Below are 21,362 nucleotides of genomic sequence, written 5' to 3'. Positions count from 1 at the left end.
TTCTAGGAACACTTCACAGAAGTAATAAAGAATCAGGAATTTCTTTTGCTTCCTGCTAGTGAAATTGCAAAACTCCTGTCTAGCGATGACATCAATGTACCAGATGAAGAAGCTATATTCCAGGCTTTAATGATGTGGGTGAGACATGATTTGCAAAGCAGGCAACAAGACCTAGGAATGCTCCTCTCTTACATTAGACTGCCACTACTCCCACCACAGGTATATGAGTGTACAGTAAGGGGTAATAGCTTTAAATCACTACCTGCTCAAAACCTTTCCTCGCTGCCAGGGTACAATCCAGCTCAGTAGGGGGCTGTGTCACCCCTGCCTTACAATCTTGGGAGTCTTGCAATGACTTGGTGAAGTAGTTCCCACCTGGGCCACTCAGAAACAGCCTTTCCAGTATTCAAGCCACACCTTGAAGGTCTGTATGCAACTGCTACCTGCCAGCCATCTTTGGGTTACACTGTGGCACTCACCACCCTCGGTTATTCTTCAGAGTGACCCCAACACACACCCCAGTCTCAGATTTTCCCACAGACATGTTTGTCCTACTCAGCCCTCTCTGGGACAGTACACATATTTTAAATTTGTTATTCCTTTAAGGGAATTGTATCCCAGTTTATTATCTCAAATAGTTATTCAGACTCCTCAGTTTAAACACATTAGATTAGTGTGATGCTCTGAACCTTAGGGGAACACCCTGCACCCCCTTGTTCATCCTTAAAATATGATTGTGTGGTATCCAATGCAAATGTGTCCTGTCAGATGTCTTTGGAAGGCTCATGATGCACTGAGCATTGTTGTTATAGTAATCTTATAGGTTGTAATTTCATGTATATAGTTTGAGGCTCAAAATGTGTCTTCATGGCTTAAAACAAGCCCAGGCAAAACTCTCCAGGAGCAGAGGGGCAGTTCACATCTCATCAGGGCATGTATGGGACAAACCCAGCCCAGCCTCACAGGAACAAAGGACACTGGCCTAGGCAGCAACAAAGGATCTGTTGGACTCTCAAGTGAGCCACCCCTGTTCCCTTGGTCAGTTTGGGACTACAATAAGGTAATGCTCACCTGAGTCTGAAGGGGTGGGGAAGCAAAGCCAAGAGGGAAGAAAGAACATGATAAAAGGGAGAGACATTTGCCATGCAGTCTCTCTTCCACTTCCATCTACAGACACCATCAAGCAATTGAAGCACTGATCAAAGAGGAGAGCCTGGCTGAAGGGCAACCAGCCAGCCTGTGGTGAGAAGCATCTAAGTTTGCAAGGGCACTGAAAATGTTAAGATCAGCTTAGAATGCGTTCTGATTTTATTTCATTTGACCAAATCTGACTTCTTGTGCTTGGATTTATAAACACTTAAAATCTATTTTTTGTAGTTAATAATTTTGTTTCTTTATTCTACCTGAAGCAGTGTGTGTGGTTTGAAGCATGTCAGAGACTCCCCTTGGGATAATAAGCCTTGTACATATCAATTTCTTTGTTAAATTGATGAACTCGTATAAGCTTGCAGCATCCAGTGGGCATAACTGGACACTGAAAGATGGAGGTTCCTAGGGTTGTGTCTGGGATTGGAGATATTGGCTAGTGTCATTCAGTTGCACAATCCAAGCAGCTGCTGGCCAAAAGTGCTCACTCACGTAGCTGGGAGCAGCTTACATGCCAGAGGCTGTGAGTGAACAGCCTAGGAGGGGGGGTTTCTCATAACGGAGCAGGGTAAGGCTGGATCCCAGAGTCAAGGATTGACCTAGCAGATCATCGGTCCAGATAACACCAGGGGAACATCACAATTAGATAAAGCAGTAAAAAGTTTATTAACTGCAAAGAAATTGATTTGAGTATAAGTAATTAGGCATAAAAATCAGAAATGGTTACCAGAAAATACAGATATTTATTAATGCCCAACAAACTATATTAGATTCAAGAAAAGTTTCTCCAGCAAATTATTGCAAACTCAGCAAACTCTGAGATCAGGACCCCTCACCCAGAGTCCAGCACCTGATTCCTTTTTCTCTTCACGTGCAGTGAATGTGATAGGCAGGGGGAGAAAAAGAGGCCCCTGGGGGTGTTTGTCCCTCCTTTTTATAGATTCAGTCCCTCTCTTGAAAAAAATATTTCAAGTTGGGCACTAAGAGACAAAGAGTCTGTTTGGAAGGATGTTCCCTGCTGGCTTTTTCTCACCTGGTTGAGCCTTCTTTGTTTCCCTCCCAGCTTGATGACTCTGTTTATTGCTTAAGTGCAAATTAAGGCAAGTACACATTCCTTTGTCTAGAACATTCCTATTTGCTGATTTCTGTTTTGGCAGGGCTGTGGTGTTTGAAACATGTGTTAACAACAATATACAAGTAAATCTTATAACTTTACATAAAATGTTGCCACAAATATTTTATCAGGATGATACTGACCAGCTAATTATGAGTTTTTAAATGATACCTGAAAAGACATATTTTGTACAAAGATTATTACAATCGTGTGTTGGGTGTTAATACAGGGGCGTATTCTGTCTCACACACACACACACGTACCTATTTTCAGTTTGGGAAAGAACATATTTCTATACTAAAAAGATTTGATATTTTGGTAAATGGTCAAGTAAATATTATTGATTTGCAAAGGTCCAATAAACAGATAAAAAGGATATCATAAGGCCAATATAGTTATTCGTGCTGAAAATCTGCCCATTTTTAAAATACCAGTCTACAGCGTATCTACCTGAAATGTAGTGAGTGCTTTGCTGTATTTTCTCATCTAGTAACAGAAACTTGGATATCCTACAAACTCACTAATTTAAATTGCAGATCAGTCCGAATAATTTTTTAAAAACATCCAAAACTTTTATTGTCTTGAATTTTAGCAGCATACCACACAACATAGAAACCAGCAGTGTACATTTCATTACGTGCATCATTACTCAACCTTTAACATTGAAATGGACACTTTATCAAAGGGAGTCACAGAGACAGCTTTACAATTCTGTAGTGAGTTGACATCTTATTATAGCTTTGTGATGTTTGTGGTATGAGACTGTCAGTACAACCCAACATCAAAACAGAATGTAATGTGTTGCAATGCATTATATGACATGCATTGTCGGATATCACTTCATAATTATTTTATGGCTTTCTGATTCTCTTTAATATTTTTACTCTGTGCATTTCAACCATGCTAGTTGGTCAGAATTGGAGGTCGTTCCTCTTTCCTTCCTAGTTTTTTAAAGGGTATGAGAGGGACCCTAGTCAGTCTGGTATGCATGTCAGAATATGAAGTGCTGATCAAACCTAGACTCCAACACTGCATGTGGGTTCCCAAAATGCATAAGCTTCTACAGTTGCAGGCTGGATATCGATATTACACATATTTCATTTAAAAAAAAGACAAGCAGTGGTGAGCTGGAGCCAGTTCGCACCGGTTCAGGCGAACCGGTTGTTAAATTTTGAAGCTGGTTTAGAACCGGTTGTTAAAGGGGTGGGGAAGCTCAGGCAGGATGGACAGGATGTGGCCCGCGGGACCGTCCTGTCTGTCCTGCCTGAGCTCTCAGCTGGGGAGGCTCCCACGTGAATTTTTACTGACCCGGCGGCACTCCAAGCCTTCAGCAGCACTTCGACTGCGGGTCCTTCACTCGCTCCAGGTTTTCGGCGGCATTTCAGCGGCGAGTCCTTCAGTGCCGCCAAAGACCTGGAGCGAGTGAAGGAACTGGTTCTTGAGCTTCTGGCAGCTCATCACTGGACATAGGACTTCTAATTAGTTTCTCTATTAGTAAAGTTGCCTCCTTTATTATATTGGACGAGCTTCTGCTTCTAATCAAGCCAAAGGGAGTTTTGCCATTGACTTCAATGGGAGCAAGATTATGGCTGTTCATAAGAGTAAATAAAAACCTTTTCAAGATTTTATTTTCTTATATTTACATTATTTTGCATCAGATAATTTATTTGGACTATGACAAACCTCACATGAAAGATGGGCCCAAGATAATTAGATCTGTGATTTTGTTTCAGATATTAAGCTTTATCCTATCTTTTATTATTTAAATGAGTATAGATCAATCTGTTTGATTTCTCAGTTACTAGCAGATCTTGAAAATAGCCCAATGTTCACACATGACCTTGAGTGTCAGAAACTTCTTATGGAAGCTATGAAGTATCATCTCCTACCGGAAAGAAGGTCCATGCTGCAGAGTCCTCGAACTAAACCTAGGAAGTCTACAGTGGGTGCACTTTATGCTGTGGGAGGCATGGATGCTACTAAAGGCAAGTTTGGAAGTTTTTTCAGTTATTTTAGGGACACCCAGATAATAAGTGACAAAGCAGTTATAGGGTTATTAGAAAGTTTCTAAACTCAGAAATTTAGGGATGAAAGAATAAATGATCCTCTTATTCTGTGCTATGCCTTCTAGCAGGAAGGCCCACAGTTGTAAGTAATAGATTAACTTCTCAAAGTTTAGACTTCAGGTTCCATTCAGAAGAGCACTCAAAAATTTAGAGGTTTACAGCAGAATTTTTCTGAAAAAATGATGAGAAGAAAATTATATTACCACCTACATGTGGCCAGTTTGGAAATACTGTGAAACGATCTTTTGTATATTGTTTTAGAACTTCGAGCACCAGTCTCAACCAAATCCTGAAAGGTGAGAGGGAAAATATAGAAAAGTAAAAAAATTAACTCAATATTATTGGACCATTTTAAGAGTATCATTTATTATCGCTTCTAAACAAAGCTAAATCGCATATTTAAAAAAAGAGAACCTTTCGTTAGAGTCTTGGGTTTTTTTCACTCTTGCAACAAAACATAACATTTTTCAGTACTGCAAAGAAAATTCCTACAGCTTGTCCCTGAAGACTAATTGTTACAGTGGTGTTCTACATTTCCCAGCCACCCCATTGTTGGGACTCCACTGCCTTCCCCTTATAAGAGGATTAAGGGGGCTAGAGGAGGAAGAAAGTTGGTTCCCTGGTGTAACAGATGTAGGTGCCATGAATTTCCCTTCCTCAGCTCCCATAAGGGCTGATTTCCTTTACATCCTTGTCCAATCCATTTTATCCAATAACTAACTATAGCCTTTCCATAACAGGAACCTTCATTTGACATATGCCACAATTTTACTTACTAAATTGCAACATTACAACCTAACCCCCTTGGCCCCACCCTAATGGGTTCCAAACCTGCTGTGGAGAAGGTGAAAAAGCCCATACTGACAGTGAGGGAAAAAATCCATCATAGCCCTGAGAGGAAAGGGCAACTAGTGTGATACTCACAATGGATCATGAAGGGACACTGTTCCTTTTTTCTAGATTCTATGGGGCAGAGGGGGAAGTGCTCTCAGCCTCTCAATGATCCAAGTGAAGCAGAGCTTTCTCTGGGACTGCATGAAATATAAATACCACCACCACCACCTTCCACTTCCCCCAAGTTGTTCCAGCTATTTCCTGCTCCTCATTGCTCTGCACAAGTAAACTTTCCCCCCTTCCTCTACCTCTGCTACCAGATGTGGAAGGATCCCCTCAAGATGCAACAAACCCTTTTCTTCCAACCAGCTGGACAAGAACCCAAAGCATACAGTGTGGTGAGCACATTCTCACACCTGAAGTCATGTTCAGTCACAATGGCATGTACACAACCAAAAAATCAAGGAAATATCACTTAGCAGTTTCTTTTCACAGTCCGCATCCTATTCTTTAATGATTTACTAAGAATTATACATAGAAATGTCATTCAACAGCATTCTGTGATTAAGCCTTTTCAAATTACTAAAAAGAGACCGGAAGTACAAGTTCATATGGACTGTAATACTTTTATGTATGTCACTTTAAAAATGGAATAGTTCATACATTAAGGAACATACTAATTAATGTTCTGCAGGAACCTTACCCTCACACCTACAGTATGTGAGCCTGGAAATACAATTATTCCAAAATGTCATAGGGTTACGTCACAAAGCTCCTGCTCTTCAGAAAATAAGCAGCAAGATAGGATGTTATAATTAGGTTCAAGACTAGTGATTCGCTCCTTCATTACATTTTGCTGTATGTAATGAATATTAATAGCATTTCAAGACAGTTGCCCATTCCACTTTTAGGTTTTAAAAGTATTATGTATGCTGAGTTCCTTTAAAAATTACAGCTCACCTCCTAAACATCAAATATCCATAACAGCCAGTGTTATGAAGAGCAAGAAAAATGGTTAGCATGATTGATTTGTGTTCCCTGAAGAGTCTGAAATAATTGCAACTCTACAATCTTTTAAAAGTGAAACACACATGACGACACCTATCACTAGATAAAGGAAAGAAACTGAGGCTCTTTCCTGAAGTCAGTTTCATCAAACTAAATTATATTGTTGTAAATCATCTGCTACCAAGAACTGTAAGCTTAAAGATAAACTAGTGTTTTTTTTTCCCCCTAACAAAAGAAAAAAAAGGCAATTTGTTTTCCAAGCAAGGACTATAAAAAGAAAGGACTTTTTTTATGAACATGTGTACTTCCCATCAGTGACTCTTTTTACTCATTATCTTGGAAAGAGTCCATTTGTTTGAACTTTCGCCTTTTGATGGTTAGGAAGTCAGTATTTCCTCACTTCCCCACTTTCCCATGACCACTCTGACTCACATCTTGAGCCTGCATTGGATTTGTAAGATAAAATCAATCAACACCTAACTACTGTACACTAGTACAACAACATGGGGAATGGGAGTAAATTATCACCTCTACCAATAATGCAGTTCTGTGAGGAGAACAAAAACCCCCCACTCCCACCACCCCCGCCAAAAAAACCCACCAAAAAAACCCCACAACCACCTATGGTACCATTCGTATTTATCAGAGGATATTGTGAAACAGCTCAAAGGAAGATCAAAACTAGGCTTATTTGCTGAAATTTTCAGAGGCGTCTAGGTTTCCAAATCCCATTGAATTTGAATGGGTGCTGGGTGCCTAACTCCTGTAGGCTTCTCTGAAAATTACAGCTGGTATGCACAGATACACTGTTACCAGATGTGCCCGTTACTTTGGGGTATGCTCATTTATTAGGGTTACTCTTCTGGGGTGGGGGGGTCTGTAATTCTATTAATGTACTGCTTATGTCACTTGTGTGTACATATGGAGCTCTACTCCTTCCTTTTGCAAGTCCCCTCCCAATGGAGCTATCTTGCAGGACCTAGGTTCCCCAGGACTGGGATCCTCCAGCCCTAGAATCAGATGAGCACGCACACACACACACACACACACACACACACAAACACACAGAGCAAGTCTGAGCAGACCAGGTCAATCAGCACTCTCAAGCTGACCCCCTTATATGTCCCTATACTCAATGGGTTGGGTCAAGCAGCATTTTCAAGCTGTCATCCTTATATGCCCCTGGTCTCATCAGGCTGGGCCAAGCAGCACTTTCAGCTGCCACTCTTATGTGCCATAGGTTTAACACGTCCCTATCCCCACTTTCACGTCACAATTGTACTGGTAGTAACCCACTTGATGAGCAAACCCCACAGTATTTTGGGCACTGTAGGGATCTTTAGCTTAGGTAAAAGAAGCGTTGCTGCAGAGTAAATGGGGGAAACTAAAAACACAAAAGAGTAAAGTTGAGAGAGAGAAAGAATCAACCAGCTTAGCCATAAAAGTTATTTATTCAATAATAGTGATAACTACACAAGGAGAGCCTAACCCAACATAACAGTTATATTATTAAAGGTTAATACCTGAGGTAGAAAAAAGAAAAGAAAAGAGAGAGAGAGAGAGAGAGATCTCACCCACTCCATGAGGCTTGAACTGGTCGGGGTTCCCAGGTGATGGTGGTAGCTCAGTGTCCGGAGTGCTGGAGAAAGGCAGAGCCCCCAGCACGATCAGTCAGGAGATGGAGTCCCAGTGGAACTGATGCAGAGTTTGGGCCCATGCATCAGAACACTTACTTGGGCATACGTAGGGGTTTTTATAGAGAAACAATGATTCAAGGAGAACACTAGCTTTGTTTATGGGTAAACTGATGACTCAAGGGTTTTCTTTAGGCTAGACTATAGGAGCTGATCACTCTTGGCTATGGGTGGTGTTTTCTTCCAGGGAGCTCACAGTGCAACTTGGCTGCTTCAGTATTTTGGATATCAATCAAGGATTCATTACTAGAATTGGCCTGATAACTGCTGATCTGGGTGTGTGCAAGTGTAGGTTCATTAACATCTGGAACAGAGATCCCCCATGATGCAATGCTTCCCTGCTTTTCAGATACCAGAGTTCAGTGCGCTTCTCTGTTCTCCATTCTGTATGCAAATGGAGATGTCTCCCTGTCCCATCTTTCAAGCAGATGAGGCTAGGGGAGTGGTCTCTGTTCTTCAATCTGTATGCTAATGGAGATTTCTTAATCTTGTCACCCTTGTCAGGAGAGGTCTAGGCATGTCTCCCAACGCCCTTCACTGCTTTCTGCAAGCCTTTTCTCTGACCAGTTTGGTTCAATCAGAGACTTGTGGGGTGGTGTGTCTTTCATGAGTCAAACAGGCTAGATACTGCGCCCTGGTTCCCCAAAAACACAGAGCTGACTGGTGTCCCCATACAGAGTTAATGTAATTTCACCTACTTTTAAAATTAGTGGGTTGAATGTTTCTTTAAATCTTTTGAAATAATCAGACTGGAGGATTTTGGGAAAGCTCACGCATTAGGAGAGCAGAGCAAATGGGGAGGGGTCAAAGGAATGAGTAGCAAATAGCAAACAAAATGGAGAGCATTGAAAGAGGTAGTGAAAGGGATATACAAATTCAGAATAAAAGAAGAGAATAGGGAAGAGGAAGAAAGTTTAAAACTAGGAAAAGGGACAAGATCAGCGGGGGGGAAGGCGGCCAAAATATAAAAAGACAAACCATTTTAAAATGTTATTTTAAACTTCTTGATCTCTTTAGTTCCATTGCCCCATTATTCCTCCAATGTATCTGGAACGGTATATCCAAACAGGGTCTGGTAGGCAGCGATGTGTTCCATGGTGTTAGTCAGAGCAGTAGGGATTAGTCAGATTAATTTCAAGAGTCATTAGATTTTGAAAAGCATGCAACAGCCACCAGAAGGAGATAAAAAGAGAACATTAGATATTGTTCTGGTTATTTCAATATACTTAAACACAGTGTGGAGTCACTCCTGACTGGATTTGTGAGAGTACTATGCAGTAAATTCTAAACCTTCTTTCCAGTTTCTTCCTGCTGTTGTGTTGGTGCCATAAACCATACTTTAAATTGCTAATTACAGGGCTTGTGGTACTTGCCTTCACTTCTATCAAAATTAGTAGATTTTATTCACATTAGGGGACAGGCGGAAAATCAATTTGTTTTTCCATATGGTTGCCTTCAGGACCATGTGAATGAAACCACTCAATCATGCTAGAAGGAATCTTCGGACTCATAGGTATGATTAACAATCGCCGCCTGCCTACCTTAGTTATTGGGCAGTCGCCTCCCCGATGTGTTAAGTCAACAATTATGGAAGCAACAGCAACTACTGAATGACTGACAGGAGCCATTGCTTTGAAAAGTGTAAATTTTGAGTGGCATGGAGTCAGGGTTCTAATAATAGAGGTAGAAATGACCCTTTCACTCAAAGCATTACAAAAAACACAGCAATGTAAAAAGAAAAGTGAAAATACAGATCATGTATTATTGCAGATATAGGATTATTTCAAGCCCATGACATGGCTGGAATTCATGGTAACCAGACAATTTTACCTTGTCTGTTTTTAATAAAGTAAAAAGTATATCAAACGTTGTTTTGGATGCACATGCAGGTCTCATATACATGCATAAATATATTAAAGGGCAGATATTTAAACATGGCATCTGCAATTTTTCTTATGGTTGCAACAATTTAAGTACGAATATTGCTAGGCACCACAGTGCCCCCAGATACCATATTCATAAGGAAAATGAACAGAAGAGAACCTCACAGTACCTAAATAACTCATGAATTTAACAACTTTGCAAAATTAACTATAGCCAAAACATTTGTTTACATCTAATTCTGCAGTCTCTAGTGCTTGGTTTACTTTTATATGCCTGACGATGCTATACCAATGCATTTAATGCAGCTGTCTCAGTAAGTCCCCAATTTTCAACCTAAGAACTAGATCTCAATAAGAGTCAATGCATAGCATTGTCAAAGCCTTCAAATTTAGTAATGGTATCCATGACGGGGGATGCGTTGGGGGGTGGAGAGGGTTTTGGAATAGAAACTACTGAATGTTAAACACTAAGGACCTTCTGATGTAGTTTAAAGTTTTTATAATTATGCTTTTAACAGGTACCACTACAATTGAGAAATATGACCTTAGGACAAACAGTTGGATACAAATTGGTACCATGAATGGTAGACGATTGCAGTTTGGAGTAGCAGTAATAGACAACAAGCTCTATATTGTGGGAGGAAGAGATGGCCTGAAAACCTCTAATACAGTTGAATGTTTCAATCCAACTACCAAAGTTTGGACTATAATGCCTCCTATGTCAACTCACAGACACGGCTTAGGTAAGAGTTAGAGTTACTGTACAATACATATTGCACCACATTTACAGATTAATACTACTGATTTTAAGAATGATAAATGTGAAAGCTAACTGTTGCCATAATTTTTTTAAATATTTACCAATACAAAGCAATGTTTATACAGGATATTTTTCAAATCCAGCTACTTTCCCACTGCTATAAAATCCTGCCTTGTTATTATCCTAACAAACTTGCACTGGCCTTTCAATGCTAATTTTGCTCTGAACATTTGCAAAAATATATACAAAGGTAAAAGTAACAAATTAGTAGGAAATTCTAAAATCCCATTGACTATCTAAGGGATCCGTTTGCAATACACGATGGACCTTGCAGATGCCATTGCCTTCAATTAGCATTGGGAGTGCTCAGCATGTCTGAAAACAAGGACCTATAACACTGGCAAATATAATTAAATATAAGTGTGCAAAGAATAATATATTTACAAACACCTACATCCTATAATCAACACACTTTACAACATTCAATGAATTTGTCCTTTCAATTCTATTTAGAAAAATATTCTTCTACTTTACCAATTATCCCACTGAGAGAAAGCTCATACAACTTAATGTACCTTTGGACTATATCCCTCTATACATCTTTAATAACTATGTGAAATCAACAGTAAACATACAATTGTGTGTTCCCATTACAGAACAACAAAAACAGGGACAAATTTAAGGCTGGGTGGCTCAATATAAGCTGGATTTTAAAAGGCTGAAAATCCTTCTTTGGGATAAATTGTAGCATGTGAATTGAGAAGGACACAATTCTAGAAACAAGTATTTCATGAAAATCTTCAAGCTGTTCACAAAGATAATCATTACAGTAAACGCAATAAGAATAATAATTTAAAAAGTCAAATGACTGATGAAATTAGATTCATAACCATTCAATCACCCCAGTCTCCTGGCATGTAATACCTTTCCACCAAGTATTCTGTACTGACATCACAGCTTAGTGCTCTTTCAGGTCTGTCAACTTTGCAACTATTTGCTTTGATAAGACAAGTAGGAGCTATATATCTATCTTACATAAACAGGTGAAATCCTAGCCACAATTAAATCAATGACAGTTTTACTACTGACTTCAATGGGGAGGATTCACCCAATATATAAACTATAACTTTAAAACCCGAATGTTTATAGTTCGGTTCCTAAATCAGCCTGATTTTCAAAGCTGTCTTGAACCTATAGCTCCTATTAGCTTCAATTAGATTTTGTGTCTTTGAAAATCAGGCCGTTTATATTTAGGCCTGTAAATATGGATTTAGAAGCCTAACTTTAGGCATCCAGATTCAAACAAAACCAACAAAAACTAAACATAATATAAAGTATACTAAACAATATGAAGGGCCATCCATCCCTAAAAGGAAATGAGAAAACTCAAAGACTCCATAGTAGCTGAATGATCTTGTTCCTGTACCTAAATGCATAGTGTCAATGAGCTTATGTGCAACTCCTAAACATATTAATAAATACTACTACTACTAACCTGAAGGGTTCAGTACAAATGGAAATGGCCAAACCCTGGAGCGGGGAGTGTCCATGTTAAAACTGCTTCCCTGTTTATCTTTGAGCGAAAGTCAGTGTTTTCCCAGCAGAAATACTGTATTCACATTAAGTGTCTGTGACTTACATTCTGCTCAGTGTCATGCAGATTTTATATAGATTTATATGAGATGATTTTTCTGTAAAAGACATTTTTAGAGAAATGAAAAGCCGTAACTATAGCAGGCAATGAATATTAGTTACTGAAATGTTCTAATGTCAGACCTATCTAATTTTGTCCCTAATTCTATTTTTCAAAGGCGTAGCAATGCTTGAAGGACCAATGTATGCTGTTGGCGGTCATGATGGATGGAGTTATCTTAATACAGTAGAAAGATGGGACCCCCAGGCACGGCAATGGAATTATGTTGCTAGCATGTCAACTCCTAGAAGCACAGTGGGGGTTGCAGCATTAAATAGCAAGTATGTAAACAGACAAGCTGAAGGACTGGGGGTGGGTTGCAGGGTTGTTTACTTACTTTTGCTCAGCTATGTATGTGTGACCATTTACTTCCAATATTTAATAATGTCTTCTCTGAAGAAAATTTAAGATTGTAGAATAGCAAAAAGACACATCATCACAGACCACACAACCTCAAAAAATTATTGTGGTAAATATCCTTTCAAATTTTCCCTTCATAAATTGTATCTTTATGGTATTTTGGCTATTCATAGTTATGCTAATTTGAAATGATACCACAGGTTTGAAATAAATTATCTCCCCAGAGCCATAGTTTCTAGTCTTGTCAGGGTTTATATAGTCTTTTCTTCCATCTAATCTAGACAAATTGAGTTCCAGGCAGTTTATAGTTCCTGGATCTTTCTGATGAGAATTTAAAATGGACATTCTGTGTATGTTTCAGAGACACTACAGATCCCCAGGAACTTTGCACAAAAGTAGACATTCTATCCATGCATCTTTGGCTAAAAATTGCCCCTCCTCCCAGTGTTGTGTAGTGAGGCACACTTTATTTTTTTCTATTTTCCAATTTAATAAGGGGCTGCAGCATTTCAGGTATTGGTGGAGCAATTCCTAAATTGGTATATGGTTGGATCAGTTTTATCCTCCATTCCCCACACATCAGTCAGGAAGGAAATTGGAAAACCAGGTGAAATGGCACAGCTGCTTTTGGAAGCCTCTCGGTATGATGTTTTGTGGGGCATGGATGAGCATGACAAGGTCCCCTGGCTCACACCCCTCTGCATCCCATGCTGCCAAATCCATTTATATAAAACTTTCAGATTCAAGCAAATTATAACCCAAAATATGCAACGGCAGAATGAAGCTGGCAAATGACCTTAAGAAAAGAGTTTCATGTATATGTTTACTCAAAACATTTAGAGAAGTAGAACTAGCTATTCAAGCCCATTTTATCACAGAGGAAATACCTTGCAGACATCCTCAGTATAAATTTTACAAGAAACTCCTCTTAGTGTCTTCTACATTGATATGCAGGAAATCCCTTTGCTAAAGAGGAAATCCAGCCCCATGCTGTCTCAGGCCTCAAGCACTCCTGAAACAGGCTGCCTGGCTCCAACCTGACCTAAATTATGTCTGTTAGTTTTGTGAGGTAATCTACTACACAACAGGGGATATGATGAGATCAGGTGTGATTCATTTAGCTCCTACCACTGCCCTCCAACTTGGTGAAAGGCTTCCATGTAGACTTTTAAAAACTTTCTCCCTTGTTTCCCCAGGATCTATTTTTTTTAAAGCAGTGGTACTGAAATTAGAATATTTATCCATCAATTATTAACTACACCAGAAAACATTTTAATTGAGTTTCAGTACATACAATGTGTTTTGCCCAAGGAAACATGTAGGAACAATACCAGTTTGTAGTGGTATTTGGTCTTTCTCCCTCAGAGAAAGGGAGAGGTACATCTTATATTTAATTTCTAAAACATGCCCATCACATTGCGCCTGGGTATATATTCTTACATTAAGAAAAAATATCATTCAGGTATATACCTCCTCAGCCAAACAACTGTGCAGGGAAGTGAGCTTTATCCATTGCCCTGAATTCAAAAACTCGAGCTTCGTAGGGTCCAACCCATGAAAAGTGTGCCAGAGTCAAAGAAACTGCCATGAGCATACAAAATGTTAAAATTTAGAGGCTGAGAGTAAGAAGTTTGGTTTGAACAAACATTTCCTAACCAGCTCTAGTGGGAATATATCATCTGATTTCACCTGTAAAGATGGTTTTCATGGAGATAGATGATGATTTCTCTGGTGTGTAGGATAAACATCATGCAAGGTTTGAAAGATCAACGTGACCTTGAAGAACTACATCTAAAAGAGAATAGGACTCATGAAGTCTTTCAAGAACACATTCAATTTTCCCCTTTCAGGTACCATTTAATACACTGCCCCCTTCTGCACCGGATATAATGTCTGAGTAATCTGCAAGTAGAAATTGTACAAGTCTAATCTGGAACCGAAAGAGGCATGGATAACAGATAAGGTTCATATCTGAAATAAATTCTCACACTAATCACCATCAAGCCACTGCAGCTGCCTGGGAGCAACCCCCAAGAAACATTGGGAAATCCAGAAGGGTCCCAGGATTTATAAAAGTTATTGACAAAAGGCTGAAAAATATCCTGAGTCACGGAGCAAGCACCATCCCCATCATATTCTCTCTGCTCCCAATCAATCAGCATCATTTGTGTCTTACCTGGATTGAACTTCAGTCAGGTCATTTTAATCAAGGTCCTAATGTTAGCCAGGCACTGGAAAAAACAAAAAAGACACCATACTACCGAAAGGAAAATGCCTTTTTAATACTAATGGCAAGACAGTGCAAACTACATCACTGTGTCCTCCAGTAGCTTCACACAAGTTTAATAGAAAGGATGATATAACAGGTCCCTGCTGAAATCTACCTTGAGGTCTTTCAGACACAGGGAATGATGTGTCAAATAATTTAACTGAAATAAGATTCAGTTTAATAAAGTTTTAAATTATTAATGGAATAGTAACATTGTTTAACAATACCTTGTTTAACAAGTCAACCATCCAAAAATAAACATTTGTAGCATCTGTAGGAAAACAATATTATTTTTAAGATTACCTGTTTCCTGTTTTGTCTCTTCAGATTATGTTTAATGAATAGCTCATATGTGAAAAGGCTCTTTAATCTTATTTTTCTTTTCTATACTAAATAGTGAGACATGCAAAAATATGGTAGCATTCTTTCCCTTTGAGATTAGAAACATATTCTCCAAAAAGCATTATGGAAAAGAACCCTAGTGCACAGATAGTTCCAAATTTCAGTCTGTGAGATTAGCCTCACTTAAAATGCTTTAAAATAAACAAATAAGATCTCTATTAAAATGAATGAGTGAAGACAGAACATATGTTTACAGCACTGGTTTATCCTTATGTGGATTATTGTAGATTATATGCTGTTGGTGGACGGGACGGTAGCTCCTGCTTAAAATCCATGGAATGCTTTGATCCTCATACTAACAAATGGAGTATGTGTGCTTCAATGTCTAAGAGGCGAGGCGGTGTTGGTGTTGCAACGTACAATGGATTTTTATATGCAGTGGGAGGTCATGACGCACCTGCTTCCAACCACTGTTCTAGACTTTCTGATTGTGTGGAAAGGTAAGGATTTTTATTTATTTTTTTAAAATCTCTGGAAACAAATTTACTTACAGTACAACAATGGAAATCCCTTAGCTTGGAACATTACATTTGCAAAATATATTACAAAAGTAAAATTATAAAAATGCTAAGGGTCTGCTGAATTTAAATGGATTTTTTTGAAGGCTGGGGTTCATATAGAACACAAATCAACAGAACCTGAAAGTTTGGGTTTCCGTACCCAGCAGCAGTAGAATCCTGCAAGGTTTTATCAGCCCTATTGATGTGTTACTTCTAGAAGGTCAATTGAACGAATTATGTTTTCACCAAACCCCTAGGTTGCATGTATAAACTATCATGGCTAATGGAGGACTTGTTCATCCCTTTACAAAGCTGTTTCAGAAGCACATTAAGTTGATCTCATTTGGCATATTCCCTCCCTAAATTACTGTCCTTCAAAGGTGAGCTTCATCCCTATCCAGATACCCAACACGAGGCCTATGCACCATTTAAGTCCCACTTAAACCCTCAAAGCCATGAGCTAAGTATGAACAGCAACAAGATATTACAAGATAGTTGCTGGGTTTGTATGCATTTATTGAAGAAAAGCTTTCATATTAACCCTTTTATGCAAAGATTTTTAAATGAACCTTATTGAAGCATATTTGCATATGAGATGCTACCAGCAGACGTACAGAGTCTCAGAAAAATGCAGACACTGAACACATCTTAAGAACAATAATATTGTTATGTTATGTGCTACCCCCCACACCATCCCAGTTTGCAATATGAACTAGGAAAAGAGTATGCTCATACCCTGCTTAAACAGTGACTTGTCTGGACATTTAATTAGCAGTATTGGCAGTATGTACAGAGAGAACTGTTGGGTGTCTCCTGCAGTTCGGTGCTTTGAGAAAGGCAAGGGAAACACTGGGGAACATGCAAAACACCAGAGGGGATAGATAGAATGGTTAAATTCTGCTTTCTGTTATATTGATGTAAATCTGGAATAACTTAACTCCAGGGGAATTGAAATTTATACCAGTGTATCCTGAAGCGATTGTATAGGCAGAAGCAAACTGAAAACTCATGTTAAATTTACTGTATATATTTTGAGTTGTCGACTTTTATAAAGATAAATATTTTAATCAAAATAAATATTACCTACATGAGAAATGTTTCACGTTTGCAATGAAGTTTACTTTAAATGTTAACTCTGGCTTGAAATAGTGGCTGCATGCTTTATGAGCAAAGAGGAAGAAGAATACATTGAAATCTGCAGCAATTTATCTGATTAAGCTACTGTCACAATATTATTGCTGCACACTTCACATTATACGGCATGAAATAATTGTATCTAAGATGATAGGAGAATAGACAGGCAGTGACTATATCCTGTAAAATGAGAAAAGATTTTTTGTGTGTGTGCTTGAAGAGTCCTCTAGTGGCTAAATAAAATATTAAACCATTTTACTTCTGTCTCTCTCTGCTGTTAACTGTAATTGTCCATGAATTGGTTCATTTTCTTCTGTACTGTAGTTCATCTAATCTGAGTTGTTTAGAATTTAAAAATGCTATAATCATTATCTTACCTGTGACCAATTATTTTTCTAATCATGGTCATAAAATATCCTAGATATGATCCTAAAACTGACACCTGGACAACAGTGGCACCTTTAAGCGTACCACGTGATGCTGTTGGCGTCTGTCCTCTTGGGGACAGATTATATGCAATAGGAGGCTATGATGGACACAGTTACCTGGACACTGTGGAGTCATATGATGCACAAAATAATGAATGGACAGAGGTAATGTCATATAAATAAATTAAAAACTTGACACTACACTAATTATTACAGGGACAGTAGAGGTGAGTACATTAAAAACAAATAATTTATATATGCTGTACACTGGGACATATAAAATCAAGATAATATTTTGCGTATGTATAAAATATTGGTAGTGCCTCATATATGACATCAACTTAATTCCCAAACAAAAACTATATTAAGATGGAATTAACACTGAGAGCATACGTTAATAATTTACAGTAACACACTTTAAGCTTCAGTAATTTTGCAAAATGTCCTCAACCGTGGGCTCTGATCACACTTATAATGCCAAGGCCAGGATATGCTCTGTTGAACATAAAAGACTATTACGGAGATGTATTTGATCAAATGTTAAATGCCACAATCCCCGCTTCCCAAGCTAGTGGATGCACAGCCACTTTCAGAGTCTGATGAGCAGAACACCTTAAGTAGATAGTATATAGTTGTTTGATTGCAGTTACAATTGACCATTTAGCTGTATTGCACCACTACATATTGTGTACTGTAGCTATGCAACTTTATACAATTCTAATGTGCTGTAATAATCTACAAGATTTTGGAAATACAAGAAAAAAGGTAAAAATTTGATAATGCGAATAAAAAGGCAGCTCTAATCAATGAAGACTATTTGCTCCTACTATAATGTGTCAACCACAGTGAAAGTAGAAGTGAAAGGTCAAAGCAAATACTTTCACTTTATAATGAACCTACCGATTCTTTCGGTTCTCTCTTTCTGCCTAAAAATAAAGTTTCACATAGATTGATACCTTTCTGTGGAATTTTACATGTTGATCAAAATACTGAAATTTGCATAGATTTGGTATTGCCTTGACTAATGTTTGTCACCACTGCCCTCTACTGGCAGGTATTTTAAGATCTACTCAACTTTATGTAATAGCATGCTATCTTATTTTTAACCATATAGTTATGTAAGTATAATGTTTACATTCCAATTGATTTATTTCATTTCAGTGTTTAATATATAGAGCAGTATAAACAAGTTATTATCTGTATGAAATTTGAGTTTGTACTGAATTTATGTAGCCTGTTGTAAAACTAATCAAATATCTAGATGAGTTGATGTACCCCCTGGAAAACCTCTGTGACCCCCCAAGGGTACACATACCACTGGTTGAGAACCAGTGTTCTGGACCACCTCCTATTACTTATGGTTGTCAGAGATTCTCCTGTAGGTAGCATGACCCATGCTTCTGGAGCACAAGAAACTGAGTTTTCTCTCCACTAACTGAAAAGCCCCATATGGCCACGAAATCATGACAGCGTTCATTAAAATTCTGCTAACAGCAAACATTGCATTTTTTTAAAAATCACTCTTTTGCATAGTTCTATTTAAACATATTTAATGATTTTACATACTAGAAAAAAAAAACCCTGCTTTCCTTTGAATCTGTGAGTGACAGATTACATGAAGTTAACTAAACAGAGAAATGTGTTTCCTCCTTTTAGGAAGTCCCTGTCAATATTGGAAGAGCTGGAGCTTGTGTTGTTGTGGTGAAATTGCCATGATGGATGTCCCTGGTGTGAAATAAACCCTGAGTACAGTTCCATAAAAACCATGTGACAGGAGGAGAAGAAACAAGTTCCAGAACATACTACAAACTACATACATTCTCGCAGCTCTCTACTGGAGGAAGACTCAGATCTGAGCCACTATGTGGTTTGAGCACAAAACTGAAGTTTATCTCCATTGCACAGACAGGTTTTTGAAAAACATGAATCATATGCAAATATCAATATTTTGTTACACCTGATACACAGTAATACAATAATAATGTTTAAACGGTTCAAGTCTATTATAAAACTTTACTTGTTGTTGTTAATAATATGCAACAGCAGCTAAAGTGATAGATGTGTGTCACTGAATAAGACTTAATAGACATTTTCTTGTCCATATCAGCAGCAATGTTTATATGTTTCAAAAACAAGAAATGTGTGTTTAAGTAAGTGAAAAGCAGACACTGGATAAAATAAGTCTTCAATGATAGGTAACTGTGCAAAAGGCTGTTTGAGAACTAACACTGGCAACTGAAAATCACAGTAAAAGTTCCTTTAAAGTAAGTTTACATTTAATGACATCTAATTTCACAAATGAGACTATTTAGTGGATTTTTAAAAAGTATATAGAAGCAAATTATATCAGAAAATTGTGGAACTGATTCTATGCCAAATTACAAAACCTAGTTACTAATAATAAGTGTGATACTGTCTAACCTTTCATTATTAAACACTATGACAGAATAATCATTTTTATCAATACAGACGATTAAATTCTCTAACATTTTAAAATATCTGCCCGAGTCTGAACAAATCATTCTTTTATTAAGTTTCTGCCACTGAAATGAAATCTCATTTATAAAAAAAAGATTGCTAATGTAACTTGCAGTATCTAAAAATTGGTAATTTGATAATGTATTGATATGCACTAATAGCACCCTGATCACACAGTCAGTTTATTGCCCACTAACCATCTGTCAATATATTTTAAAGAAATTTGCCTTTTTTGGAATAATCAGCATGCATTAGACTTGTCACTGGTAAAATGTTAGTGTAATTACATTCATCAAATATAGCTTACATAATGGAAAAATGTATATCATATTGATATGACAATCTATGACCTCAGCTGAAGAGTGCCAGCTTCCTCACATGTACAGTATAAAATAATATAGTCAAAGAACATGTGTACTGTGTAACATTATGTACCATTAAAATAAGCATGTTTACATTTTATCTGAAACCATCTAGAATGCTAAGAATGAAGATAAACTTCACTGAATCAAAGGATCACTTGAAAAACAGCACATAATATTCAACTGCATTACATCTCTTTCATGTGCCAGTTTATATGAAGGATTTTTTTTTTCATTTCTGATAATTGTGTGTGCTGGAATTATACATTAGGGAATGTTATCATATATGTAAAATGTTCTATACCGTAAAACATGATATTTGGGTAGTGTCTATGTTAGCCTTTAAAACTCATCATTTCATTCTGAGAAAAATTCAGGGTAAAATAGTAACAAATGTGCTTTATGAATATGTAGACAACTTTGGGAATGGAATGTTGCATTTTCAGAACTCTTCAATATGCTGTTTTAACAGGCTTTATACTATATATTGTGTAGAAAAGTTCTAAGACTCAGCAACCGTGGGATTATTTATAAAAATAAAATGTTTTTAAACTTGCAAATCAATTCGCACAAATTATGTTTATAGTATGGCATGCTGAATTAAAATAAATTTTACTTTCTCTGCTAAGAAAGTCTCTATGCAATTTTAAACAGTATTTCAAGAATTGTGTGATTCCTAACTTGTATGTATTTCCAACAGTACTAGTGACAAAAAGACATTTTCTTCCTAAAGTAGTTTTATATAAAAGACCCAGTGTTGCTCATAGTAGCAAGTCTCTCTCCTTTCTTGGTGATGCTGCATCAATATAGGTCATGTGTTCCTTCCAATAGCTGAGAAATGACATTTTTAAGAGGAATAGAAAATCTTACCTAGCCCTCAGCACACTAGACCCATCTCTCCATCAAATATCTGTGCTGTTCATCCTGCTCTTCTCTTGAGATAATCTCACTCTCTTGACATAACAGGTTCAGGTAATAAACCAAGATCTACTCCCCTGCCCTCAATGTCCAAATTCTTTCAGCATCTTACCTCTCTATTCTGTGTGACCTCTAAGAAAGTTATTACAATGCTAATGCAGTCACATGAGAATCCCCTTTCTATGGATGCAGAAAGACTCAGGTGCTCCCAATCCCTCTACAGAAAGACCAGATGGCTCACTTGCAAAGTGCTGAGGGTTGCTATTTGACAAGTTTACTTAGAGGGGCCACTGTACAGTGCAGTCCACGAAGC

At 37.9% G+C, this 21,362-nt stretch overlaps 1 protein-coding gene across 2 annotated transcripts in view; it reads left to right on the top strand.

Moving 5' to 3' along the window:
- Nucleotides 1-20,696, top strand: part of KLHL4 (kelch like family member 4) — a 76,379-nt gene extending 55,683 nt beyond the window's left edge. The window contains exons 5-11 of one of the 2 annotated variants that reach the window (XM_074964445.1): nucleotides 7-219; nucleotides 4,059-4,245; nucleotides 10,264-10,488; nucleotides 12,317-12,479; nucleotides 15,457-15,669; nucleotides 17,285-17,456; nucleotides 18,948-20,696. In XM_074964445.1, coding sequence (XP_074820546.1) covers nucleotides 7-219; nucleotides 4,059-4,245; nucleotides 10,264-10,488; nucleotides 12,317-12,479; nucleotides 15,457-15,669; nucleotides 17,285-17,456; nucleotides 18,948-19,007 — 1,233 coding nt within the window. In that variant the 3' untranslated portion in view covers nucleotides 19,008-20,696. The remainder of the gene's footprint in view (nucleotides 1-6; nucleotides 220-4,058; nucleotides 4,246-10,263; nucleotides 10,489-12,316; nucleotides 12,480-15,456; nucleotides 15,670-17,284; nucleotides 17,457-18,947) is intronic. The other variant, XM_074964444.1, reaches the window with a different exon arrangement.
- Nucleotides 20,697-21,362: the final 666 nt, after the last annotated feature.

The sequence above is a fragment of the Natator depressus genome, chromosome 9, assembly GCF_965152275.1.
Source record: "Natator depressus isolate rNatDep1 chromosome 9, rNatDep2.hap1, whole genome shotgun sequence".
NCBI lineage: Eukaryota > Metazoa > Chordata > Testudines > Cheloniidae > Natator > Natator depressus.
The sequence above is the reverse complement of the archived record's forward strand: the minus strand, read 5'-3'. Positions and strand labels throughout refer to the sequence as shown.